Below are 12,161 nucleotides of genomic sequence, written 5' to 3' on the forward strand. Positions count from 1 at the left end.
TTAGAACAAGTTATCACCTCCAATTTGAATGACATAAAAAAAAATTATATTGAAAGATATGTACATTCAAAGTCAGACTTATGTCATTTTCACAAGATTTCAAGTTACAAATAATAGTGTGCATATTTCACAACAAGAATGTCAGACTTTAGCGTCCGCGAAAATCAGACGCTAAAAACGCGGAATCGGACGCTAAATATATTAGCGTCCGCCGACGGACGCTAAACAGCTGATGCAAAACCCATGGTCGCTAATTCTCCAAATAGCGTCCGCAACGCGGGCGCTAAATATTTAGCGTCCGATTTTAAGAATTTAGCGACCGCTTCCTCAAGGAGTCGCTAATTAGCGACCGCCAGCGACAGACTCTAATTAGCGACCGCCTTGGCAGTCGCTAATTAGCGACCGACAGGTACAGTCGCTAATTTCCCTGGCAGTCGCTAATTTCCCTGGCAGTCGCTAATCAATGTCTCTGGCAGTCACAAACCCTACTCTTGGAAGCTTTTTTCTTTTGATTAATTGATATCAAATGTAATAAGATATGAAATGATGCAAATACCATACTTCTTTTATTAAGGCAAACAAATTAATCAATTCAATTATTATTGATGATAAATGTAGATACAAGTGAAAAAATAATTCTAGAACTAAATTCTAGTATACTTAGAACAAAATCTAATACAAATCTCATATAATTACATGTACACTAATTTAAACTCCACAACCAAAATCTAGAACAAAACTAAATATTTTGAGTCACCAAGGACTTTAGAAATGCAGCCCACCCACCACCCATCATTATAAAGAGCATCAACTTCTTCAAACTACTTGAACTTGTGGACTTTTCCTGCCTTTGGAGGATGTGGTCTGATGTGCAGGGCATCAGCTGTCCTTCCCAATCACCTCAAGAACATTTGCAGTGAACCAAGCACCCTCAAAACCATCCTCGTCACTGCTCAAAAAGCTTCCTTTGCTGAAATTCTTCTCTTCTTTCTCCTTGTGAATCATTTCTTCTATTCTGCAGTTTAAGTGCTAATCGTTACCTAAATTGTAAATCCATAATTCCAACTTCATTCCTACTGGATCTTATTTGTTTTGTTGCCTTGTGAGCTTAAGTACAGGTTAAAGCAATTTTGGTTGCTTAGCAATGAAGGTTGATCTTCTTCTTAGCCTTGTTTGAGTGTGCTAGTTTTTTCCAGAAGGTGTACATTAGTAGTGAGTACTGCTTTGCATGATAGTTACTTTGTAATTAAAAACTAGAAATACATGTCAGCAAATATCTTAAGAGGTACACAATACTAGTTTGAAATAGCAGAGTAATAACTTCACTAGTATTCTTAAATTTCATTTTTTCCTTGCAATGCTCCATAAATCTTCGACGGCAAATACCATCAATGATTCCAAGTATCCTACTAGAGACACTGTCCACAGGTCCTTTTCAAAGATTCGGTATCCAAATAGAAGTTGTGCATCAAAATGACAAGAAAAACTGTAATGAACTTCAGCTAATATTCAGCAGACATTTAAATAAATCCGAAAATATTTTCCAGACACTGAATTCCCTATAATTATGTACATGCCTCTCAACCAAATATTCTTGCTTATCAAAAGAAGGTATGGAGGAATATCATGAAATACAGTAACCATAGCACAGACTCATTAAAAAAAACTAGATAGCAAGAAACATACCGAATCTTTAGCATCAGGCTCCACAGCCTCTCTCTTCACTCTGTTTCGAACAGATAAAGGACTGCACCAAATAAAACAACAATATGAAGACCCAAAATAGAGGTGTCAAATAAAGAGGTTAAAATGTGAAAACAAGCAAAACAAATGAATTTTACGCACCGATCTTCAATCTCCATATCAGAATCTGGATCCCATCTTTCATCTGGATCTTGCTGATCTTCGTCATCCTGAACAGTAGGCAGAAACTTCAAGGTATATGCTTATAATAATGATAAGTGGCATGTAAAAACACTATGGGAAAGAGGGCATAATCAGCTTTCCTGTAGCAAAATCAAACATATAATATCCAGAACCATTTTCTTTCAGTTACTTACGAGTCAGTCCTAATGGAAAAAGCATATCATTTGACCTTTTTAATTTAATGTTCCTAGCTTGAAGAGGTGAGTGATTATAATTTAATTCCCTTACATTGCATGTCAGTGTACAAAAGGCATGATGATTCTTGTTACTAAACCTCTTTGCAGTGCATTGCACACATACTGCCCACCATGTACCCAGCCACCAAACTACAAACATGATAAAACTTAACCAATTTGAGTAACCAAATCATGAATATTTTTCCAAAATTAAATGCAGCAACATTTTCAGAATTCATACAAAAAAATTAAAAATTGAGAGAATTAATGTTAGAAACATACAGTACAACAACAATGCCATCAGAACAATTGATTCCAAACCAAGAACAATGATCTAAATCACCATCTTCAGAAATCCAACTAGAAAGAGAATTCAAGGGATCTCTCACCACCCTTTCTTTAAACCTCAACAAAGCCATCCCTGTAAAAAATTCAACATAATTTGAGCTTAAACCCAGAATTACCCATAAGATAAAGACAACATTTTTACAAAAAAAAAAAAAAGAACTTAAAATATCAGATTTACACAATTACCTTCAGAATTAAGGGAAGAACAAGGAAGAAGAAGCTGAAGATGAACCAACAGTAACAACAAGATGGGTAATTTCATCTTCATTCCATTGAAAACCCATAAATTATTTATCATCTTCAACCACTAAAACTCAGCAGAATTCTTCTGTAAATTTGTAATTTATCTATATCTGATATTTTCCCAAAAATAACCCACCCCTAAATTGATTTGAAAATAAATTTTACAGATTGATTCCTAAAAAGCGAAGAACGAAAAAAAAAACAAACAACTGATTTCCAAAAAAGACGAAAATTCATGCCAAAAAAAAATAAAACCAAGTAGCCGAAAATAAAAACACACAAAACCAAAATCAAAATCGAGAAAATACACACAAAATCAAAATCTCATAAAACCGAAAACTCAAAAAAATAAAGAAAAATCGAAAAACAAAAAAAATTAAAAAAAATCTTAGGAAATTCAGATCTAGGAAAAACCGAAAACCCAAGAATAAAAAAACACAAAACGAAATTAAAAAAAATAAAGAAAATCGAGAAAATAAACTACATAATCAACAATCAAAACTAAAAAAATAACAAATTTATTAGTTAAATCTGAATAGAAATACCTGATTTCGTGAGATCTGAAAGAAAGAGAGAGCACGAAAATGTGAGATGAGAGTGAGGAAGAGAGAGAAACGTGAGATGAGGGTGAGGAAGAGAGAGAGGCGTGGGTTATGGTTGATAGTATGGTCGACTGGACTTTTTTTTATACCTCTTATTTAGCATCCGTCCATCGGACGGTATTATAACTTCGCGGACGCTAATTAGCGTCCGTTTAAAAGAACGGACGCCAAATCTCAAAAAGCAGACGCTAATTTGCATCTGTTCTTTACCGGACGCTAATTTTAAATTTACCGTCCGCTTACATCATCGGACGCTAAATTCAGACGCTATAAAGGCGGATTCTTGTTGTGTTTGCAAGTGTTTTAAACTAGTTGTGTAGTACTCCCTCCGTTTTCTAAAGATCTTCCCTCTTTCCGTTTAAGTGCGTTTCCAAAAGATCTTCCCTCTTTTACTTTATTCCTTATTTGGAATTTTTTTCTCCTTTTACCCTCTCATGTCCCTATCATATGGTCCACCATTACATTATTAATACAATTTTACTCCCTTTCTCTCTCCTACTTTAACCTCTTTTTATTTGTTTATTTATCTTAACGCCTTTCTCTCTCCTACTTTATCCACCCCACACCCCACACAACTTGATTCTCATTGGTATCTGTAGTAACAGTAACAAGGAATATCTTTAGGAAACGGAGGTAGTATACATTAACCCATAAACACTATAATTCTCATTGTTTTGTATCACCTAAATATATGAAGTTAACCAATAAATTATTGTCATTATCATATAACAACACTATTGATAAAGAAATTAACTCATCATATAAACTAAGTAACAACCTAATTTTATACCTTCACTCTAATTAAAGAATTACCATTATATTATTACTTTTATAAAGAACATATTACCATCACATAATTAATTTGATAATGGTCAATTCAACATGTAGTTATGAAAGTAGTAGTTAGCTGTGAAATGGTCAATTTGATAAAATCAATTATCACAATATAGAATGGCTTATTGAGTACTTCGACAGTTCGACTGCAATCCTAAAGTATTTCTTTATATTATCGGACGCGGTTTAGTTTTACTTGATGCTGATTGCTATTTGGTACCATAATACTACTATGTAATAACTCAGTCAATACAACAGTACCGCTATATAATTTATAGAAGTACGTATTACAAATTAAATATTATTGGAAGCAAATTAGATCCTCATAAGTCAACGATTCACAAAAGAAAAGTTCGAAATATCTAACTACAAAGTTGACAAAGATTCCTAATACCTAGATTATTACATTAATACTTTACCATAATGACTCCCACAAACAAAATTATTTTCTAAAATAAAGCATATGGCCATCCTTGATAAAATTGTTGAATGAATTTTCGTTTCAGTTATGATCGAATACAAATATGTTGTTTTTTCTCTTACAAGGAGATATGAATAATATGGGATAAACTGATTTGTGTTAATTTGTCGTATACATTTATATGCACGCTTAGACTAAGCACTCTTTTCCTCAACTTGGAACATGTTAGGGCCAAGCTTTCGAGATAGCTTTTAGTATTTTGTTTGACTTATTCAAAACACTAATTAAGAAAAATCATAGTGGCCTGGTATGACTAGCTAGTTTTTAGTGGCAAAAGTAGTGTTTTGATAGTGTTTGTCAAAAGTTACAATTTGTAGCGTTTAGGATATAGTGTTTTTTCTCGGGGTAATGTTTAGTGGTGAATGAATTTCATTTAAAGTTTTGTTTGAGTTTGGGACTAGTTATTTGTAAACAACTACTTTGAGAGCTTTTTTTTTACCGAACATCAATATTTTAAACCGCTACTTTGACAACTTTTTTTTTTTTACCGAACATCAATATTTTAAACCGCTACTTTGACAGCTAATGGCTAACAGCTATACACCAACTACTTTCATGGCTAATAGCTACTACTAAATCTACTGTCACCGAGCACGTCCTTGAATTTTTTGTAAGGTTTGATCCCTCTCATTTTATTGTTCCTTTTTAGATTTATCCTTCATTATTTATAGTTCATCCATATCAATTTTATTGTGATTATTTGGCACTGATATACGTTTAAAATGCGTTATTTATGCTACATTGAACATCAATCTTTGCATTGTCTGTGTATGATGATAATAAATCCATTCATCAACCCCTCCTATGCCCATATAATAAGCAAAGAGGATGCTTCAAACTTGTGTCGACCATACGCAAGATTTTTGACCTAATGCACATATAATAACCCCTAAAGCAGCAAACCCATGTGGAGTACAGACAAAAATTAAATTTAGTCAATCTTTTTCCAATTACAACTACCCAACTAAATAAATTGGATAATCCAATAAAAAAAAAGGATGAAAAACGGTTCACGTAATAACTCTTATATATTGCGGTAATGCAATGTGTAATATCAAGTTATCAACCACAGTAAGAGTTAACAAAAAGATCATAAAAATAATATAATGGCCTCCTCAAAAGTTATCCCACTTCTTTTAGTTATATCATCTTTGATTGTAGGAATCACCGAGGGTAAGAGCACAGTACCAGTTGTGCCTGGACTTTCATACACATTTTATTCATCGAGTTGCCCAGGTTTGGATTTCATTATTAGAGGTCATCTTTGGAAGGTTTTTCAGAGGGATATAACCCAAGCAGCTGGTTTGCTGCGCCTTCACTTTCATGATTGCTTTGTTCAGGTATAACTCTGTCCATTACTTGCACATGTACATTGACTTTTTAAATCTGCTGAAGAAGCCTCCAAGGCGCTAGATGAGAAATACTCCCTCTGGCCCAAACTGATAGGTTTGTTTCCGTAAGAGATCAATAAGAAAATTTCAAGGAAGTTTGGATTATTTATAAAGTCAATGGTTAGTTAAGTTGGCCATGGAGTGCTTATATTCAAGACCTAAACGACTATACAGGTTAAATTGGTATATGCATTATAAATTGAGTGCGTATTGGGTGTAACATATTTTACCATAACTTATTGTGTAACATGCATAATGATATAAACTTTAACAAGAATGACATGGAGTTATGGACTATATATATAATGACATCAATCTCAGGTCATTTTATCATTTATTCATGTCATTTGAACTTTATTCAAAAAAAATTGTGGTGTATGAGTTGTTACCCCCTATATATTGTAGGGTAATAGTTACACCTAAAAATTTGTGTTAAATTTACAATGATTTAGGTACTTTGCCTAGTTAATTTTGTGATATGTCTATCTGGCTGCGGTTTCAAGTAACAACCAAAGATGTGATACTTGTTGTAACATACACAATAAGGCAACAAAGAATTAAAGAACAATCGACACAAAAATCAACATAGTTCACTAACAATAATGTGTTAGCTATGTCCACAGATAGGCGAGAGAAACGTTTTTACGATCGTTTCGAGATAGTACAAATTACAGAGTATGGAGGCAAAAGTCAATTAAAGAGTTTATATAATAACCCCGTGCTTGGTTAATCATAGTTCAAATACTCACTTGGGATATAGAATTTTGTGGAAAACATGGCAAATTTGTTATTGTACTTTCAGGATTTTAGGGGTGAGATATGCTACAATTTGCAGATTGCAACTATAAGCAGAGGGACTTCCTAAAGATTCGCTCATGCATGCTTTTTCATTATGCAAATCAAATCTCTCATTATGATCTTTGTTTAAATTTTATTTTTTCTCCTTACAACATGTGTATTTTTAGGGTTGTGATGGATCTGTGTTGTTGGATGGTAATCCAAGTGAGAAGGATGCACTTCCAAACTTGACGTTGAGAGAGGAGGCATTCAGGATTATAAATGATCTTCGTGCCGTTGTGCATAGCCATTGTGGACGAGTTGTATCTTGTGCTGATATCACTACCCTTGCTGCTCGTGAATCTATTTTTCTGGTAATATTATTTTTATCACTGAGTCTTATATTTGGCAGAAAACACCTATAGTTAATAATATGTCCGTTCACATACAAGCTTAATTATGTATTTTGAGGTTACTAATTAATATACTAGAAATTACTCATAATTATTGGAGTTATGTGTTACTAACATAGGGGTTACTAATAATTGTTAGGTTTACTTATATCTCATACTTGGGATCTTATCCTAGGGGTTGATTAACAATATAGGGGTTTCTTGTATTATTTTTTTGAATTTTTGTACTATTATTTAAGGTTACTTTATAAGTGAAAAAGGTTATTTATATCTTAATTTTTAATATAATTAGTTTGACTTTTATAGGTGAGACCATATAGTTATTAATCGTAAAGGCAGCCACACAATAAAAGACTTATTGATGTATTTTTATATATGTAAATTTAATTTGAAAATATTATAGTATAATCTTGTTACAAACTAGGAAGGCTGATTTTTTTTTTTAAAAAAAAACAAATTTGTACATTTATGTGTTCTTTCTAAAAAGAATAAACATACATCTAGAAAGATGTAATCGTTCATTGTAAGATATGGAGTAAACAATGTACTTTCCCTTATAACACTCAAATAATATTGTATAATAAGAAACAAAAAATGAAAAATTTGCCTATTATGTTTTTTCAACTTCATTAATCTGTGGTACGATCTTATCTTTATTGCACAAGGTTTTAATAACTACTCCCTCCGTCCCATAATATAGTGCTTGTTTCTTTTTTCACGGTCTCCAAAACGTAACTTTGACCTTTAATATCTTCAATTCCTTATTAATAAAAAATATAAAAAGTTGATATTATGAAACTACACATTGAGATGAATCTAACAAGATCCTACATGAATATGTTTTTTTATATATACAAATGAGAATATTCGGTCAAATATTTTAAAGTTTGACCACCAAAAATGAAATAGGCACTATATTATGGGACGGAGGGAGTAGTTTGTTAGCTTGGGTCAGGCCCCGATATGTATAGTTTCCAATATTAATATTTTACTTCAAAATTAGATTATTAAATATCATTTGGTTTATTGAATAAGACAAGAAATAGTAAATATATGGCATAGAAATAGTAAATATCATTTGGTTCAAAATTACATGATTTACATACAAAAAACAGGAAATAGTAAATATATGAAATCAAATCCTATGGCATATATTTACTATTTTTTTTTTTTTTTGTATGTAAATCATGTATTGTAAAACAATCTAAGGTAGAGCGCCACGTGAGCTCGTTGCTTGGTTAATAACACCTTTAAATATATTACTTGTTATTAGGACCGGGCAATGTCCCTGGTAAGAAAAAATTTCATTTATTAATATAATACTTTATGATAATAACACTGAATACAACTTAGCCTAGTGGTTAAAACTCTAGTATATTTACTTGAGGTGTTGGGATCAAACCCTATACTTTGCAATTTCTTAATTTTTTTTATTGTACATGGATTACATGAACTAAAATTCCCTAAGGAGAGCGCCACGTGGCACAGTTTTTTGTTTTCGCACGCCTTTTAATACATTTATATAGATTGTAGATTAAACTTGCTCACAAAAATAAAACAATATCTCATTTAATAATTGCATTTGAATAAACATGTGGTAAAAGTAGTTTACCAAATTTAACCACAAAAAAGAGATGTTTCTATATAAAGAGAACGGATCAGAGGAAGTATAAGCTTTTTTCTTAATTTATGTTTACTCAATAACTTTCACAATTTCTTTTATTTTGTTCCATGATTCTCTAGGCAGGTGGACCATTTTACTGGGTTCCATTGGGAAGAAGGGATAGTCTAAACTTTGCTACCGCAGCTGCAACACTAGCTAATCTACCACCTCCCTTTTTCAACACAACGCAACTCCTCAACTCCTTTGCCACCAAAAACATGGACGCTGTCGATCTCGTTGCCCTATCCGGCGGCCACACAATCGGTATAAGTCATTGCACTTCCTTCACCGATAGACTCTACCCAACTCAAGATACCACTATGGACCCAACATTTGCTAAGAGCCTTAGGCGTACGTGCCCTACTGCAACCACTGATAATACAACCAATTTAGATATTCGTACTCCTAATATTTTTGACAACAAGTATTATGTCGACCTTGTGAATCGTCAAGGCTTATTCACTTCGGATCAAGATTTGTTTACTGATTCAAGGACAAAAAATATTGTAACAAGCTTTGCTCTTAACCAAGACTTGTTCTTCAATAAGTTTATAGATGCTATGGTCAAAATGAGCCAATTAAGCGTATTGACTGGATCACAAGGGGAGATTCGTGCAAATTGCTCAGTAAGAAATGCTAATGATTTGGACTTGTTGTCGACTGTGGTGAGAGTTGATCAAGATCAACAAGGACGAGTATCACAATATTAAGAAAAATGTATTGTATTTCTAAATAAGTTTTTATAATTTGGATGTGTGGCTGACCCCATTATAATGGGATTGTTGTTGCTTTTTATTTGGCGCAAATATTGCTTTGTTATTACATATTTGCATGTGGCTAACATCTACGACCTACGTTTACGGTTTAACGATGTTTGGATGTATACGTTTAGTATGTTATGTAATGAATAATATGGGATATATCTCGATGAATTCCATGTTCAAGACAAAAGGATTCTATGTGAAGTACAATATATGTTTCCTATTTTGTTAAGATGTATTTTTTCCATTTGAGGAAATTTGACGCAATTTGACCTTTATATTATTCACAAATTCCTATTTGACCGTGTTTTGGAATTTTTACACAAGTAAAAATATAATCATATATGATCTTGTTAGATTCATCTCGGCATGTACTTTCAAAATATATATATTTTTATAATTTTTCTCACATGGAATTAGAGATGTTAATTGTTCAAAATATATTTTGACAAGCGTCTCGAGAGAAGTGTGTCAAGTATTTTAAAACAGGTGAAGTATTTGTTTAGCCCATCTAGAAAAAGATGTATGGGTTTAGTAAGCTTTGTTATACTCCTTTTTTTTTTTTAATAAATATTTTTTTTAAAACTTTTGCACTATTTATAAATCTTACTTGGACCATATTATTTAGCTTTTGTATAAATGACATTGTTAGCATGCAAGATTTATCATGTTGTCGAATTTTTCTCGATCTATTTTTTAGTATATCTATTTTTAATCACTTTTTGTAATGCATAATTAGATATATATCAATGGTTAAATCTTTTTTACTGATTGAGAGTGAGGGACAATCTAATGCTCAAGCTTCCAGTCAATAATCAACATAACTCAACCATCATAGCATTAAACAACCATAATAAGACCTTCTCTAGTAATTTCCAAACATGAATAGAACATACTATTCTAAACTCGAATATTAAGTAATTTTAGTGAACAATACCCAATAATCCAACTTACTATAAACTAATCTTATTCACGAATCCTGTATTATTACGTTAACTGAATTCCATCTCCAAATAGAATAATGAAGCTAATTCAATTAACTTTCTTAATAAAATCAAGATAATGAAGCTAATTCAATTAACTTTTCTAATAAAATCACCTTCACGACTTAACCACTCTATCAATAAACTAAACAACTTAAGTCTCAAGTATATAGTACATATTTACTCATTTAAAGTTTTTTTTTTTGCTAAGTAAAATAATTCATTAAGCTCAAATTTACAACCACAAACGCTTCTAGGAAAAGACGAACCAACTAGATTGGACCCCCAAACCTCAGAAGAGCAAACACACAACTAGATACAAACTTGGTTTGCTAAATTCCTTAGCCACTCTTTACCACCTATATCAGTTTTCTTAGGCATCACCCTATACATTCTTCCTATAACATCCTTCTGAATATGATTTATAATGTTATGAATAGCAACCACTCTATGATTCCAAAACACATCATTTCTAGTGCACCAGATGTGATAAATCATTGCACCAACAATGGCAAATAACATATGCTTCTGGAATTTGTTCTTCTTGCTTCTAGCTATCCAACGCAATATAGCATTAACTGTAGTGTGGTTATTAGGGAGCCCACACCATTTTCTTATAGAGCTAAACACAACAAAACTGAATTTGCACTCAAACATCAGGTGTTCTTGAGTTTCCACAGCATCATCACAAATCAGGCAATTGGCATTGGTAGCTATCGCCATTTTATGTAATCTACTAGTAGTCTGTAATCTATTGTGCATTGTAAGCCACACAAAAATCCTATGTTTGGGAATGGTGAGTCTATTCCAAACATACTTATCCCAGTTGACACGCTCCAAATCCCTTGTATACAACTGCACAATTTTCTTTACAGAATAATCACCCATCTACATGATCTGATTCAGGGACATCATGTCCTTAAGCTCCTCCTTAATCTCACAAATCATTTTCCAATACCAGCAGCACCCATTTGGGGGTTTATAACCCCACCAATCCTCCTCCTTCATATAAAACTCATTTACCCACTTAATCCACAAATTGTATTTCTTAGCTGCAATTGCCCAGACATATCTCCCCACAACTGTTCTATTCCACACCTTGATATCTTTGATACCTAAGCCTCCAACCTTCTTAGGTGAGCATACTTTAGATCAAGCCACATGCCCCCCTTTGTTGCTCAAACCCTGGCCTGTCCAAAGATAAGCTCTACACACCATTTCAATTTCATGTAAAGCTTTCTTGGGCAGGATAAAAATTTGAGACCAGTAAGTATTGATACTCAATAAGACTGAGTTAACCAGCACTAATCTCCCCTAAAAAGATAAGTGTCTGCTACTCCAGCATCTAATCCTAGCAGTCATCTTATCCACAAGGATCATGCAATCCTTAATTACAATTTTATTATAACAAATAGGTACTCCAAGGTAAATGAGAGGTAACTAACCTCTTTTTAAATCCAAAAACATCTAGGATTCTCCGCACTTCAGCATTCTTCATCCCAGAAGTGTAAACTTTAGTCTTTTTCTCGTTCACCTCTAATCTTGAAGCTTTGAAAAAATGCT

At 32.8% G+C, this 12,161-nt stretch overlaps 2 protein-coding genes and 1 long non-coding RNA gene across 3 annotated transcripts; 1 reads left to right on the forward strand and 2 right to left on the reverse strand.

Moving 5' to 3' along the window:
- Window positions 1-1,064: 1,064 nt before the first annotated feature.
- On the reverse strand, window positions 1,065-3,842 carry LOC125491669 (uncharacterized). The gene is made up of 3 exons (XR_007268409.2): window positions 2,637-3,842; window positions 1,846-2,523; window positions 1,065-1,747 (listed from the first exon to the last, which is right to left on the reverse strand). It is a non-coding gene; the product is annotated as an uncharacterized LOC125491669 (long non-coding RNA).
- A 1,822-nt stretch (window positions 3,843-5,664) lies between these two features.
- On the forward strand, window positions 5,665-9,813 carry LOC104896177 (peroxidase 12). Its single transcript, XM_010682898.3, has 3 exons — window positions 5,665-5,950; window positions 6,967-7,152; window positions 8,935-9,813. The coding sequence occupies exons 1-3, from the start codon at window positions 5,717-5,719 to the stop codon at window positions 9,562-9,564; spliced, it is 1,050 nt and encodes a 349-aa protein (XP_010681200.1). The 5' UTR covers window positions 5,665-5,716; the 3' UTR covers window positions 9,565-9,813.
- A 1,097-nt stretch (window positions 9,814-10,910) lies between these two features.
- On the reverse strand, window positions 10,911-11,486 carry LOC104897493 (uncharacterized). Its single transcript, XM_010684380.1, has one exon. The coding sequence runs from the start codon at window positions 11,484-11,486 to the stop codon at window positions 10,911-10,913; it is 576 nt and encodes a 191-aa protein (XP_010682682.1).
- Between the last annotated feature and the right edge of the window lie 675 nt (window positions 11,487-12,161).

Source organism: Beta vulgaris, chromosome 1, assembly GCF_026745355.1.
Source record: "Beta vulgaris subsp. vulgaris cultivar EL10 chromosome 1, EL10.2, whole genome shotgun sequence".
NCBI lineage: Eukaryota > Viridiplantae > Streptophyta > Magnoliopsida > Caryophyllales > Amaranthaceae > Beta > Beta vulgaris.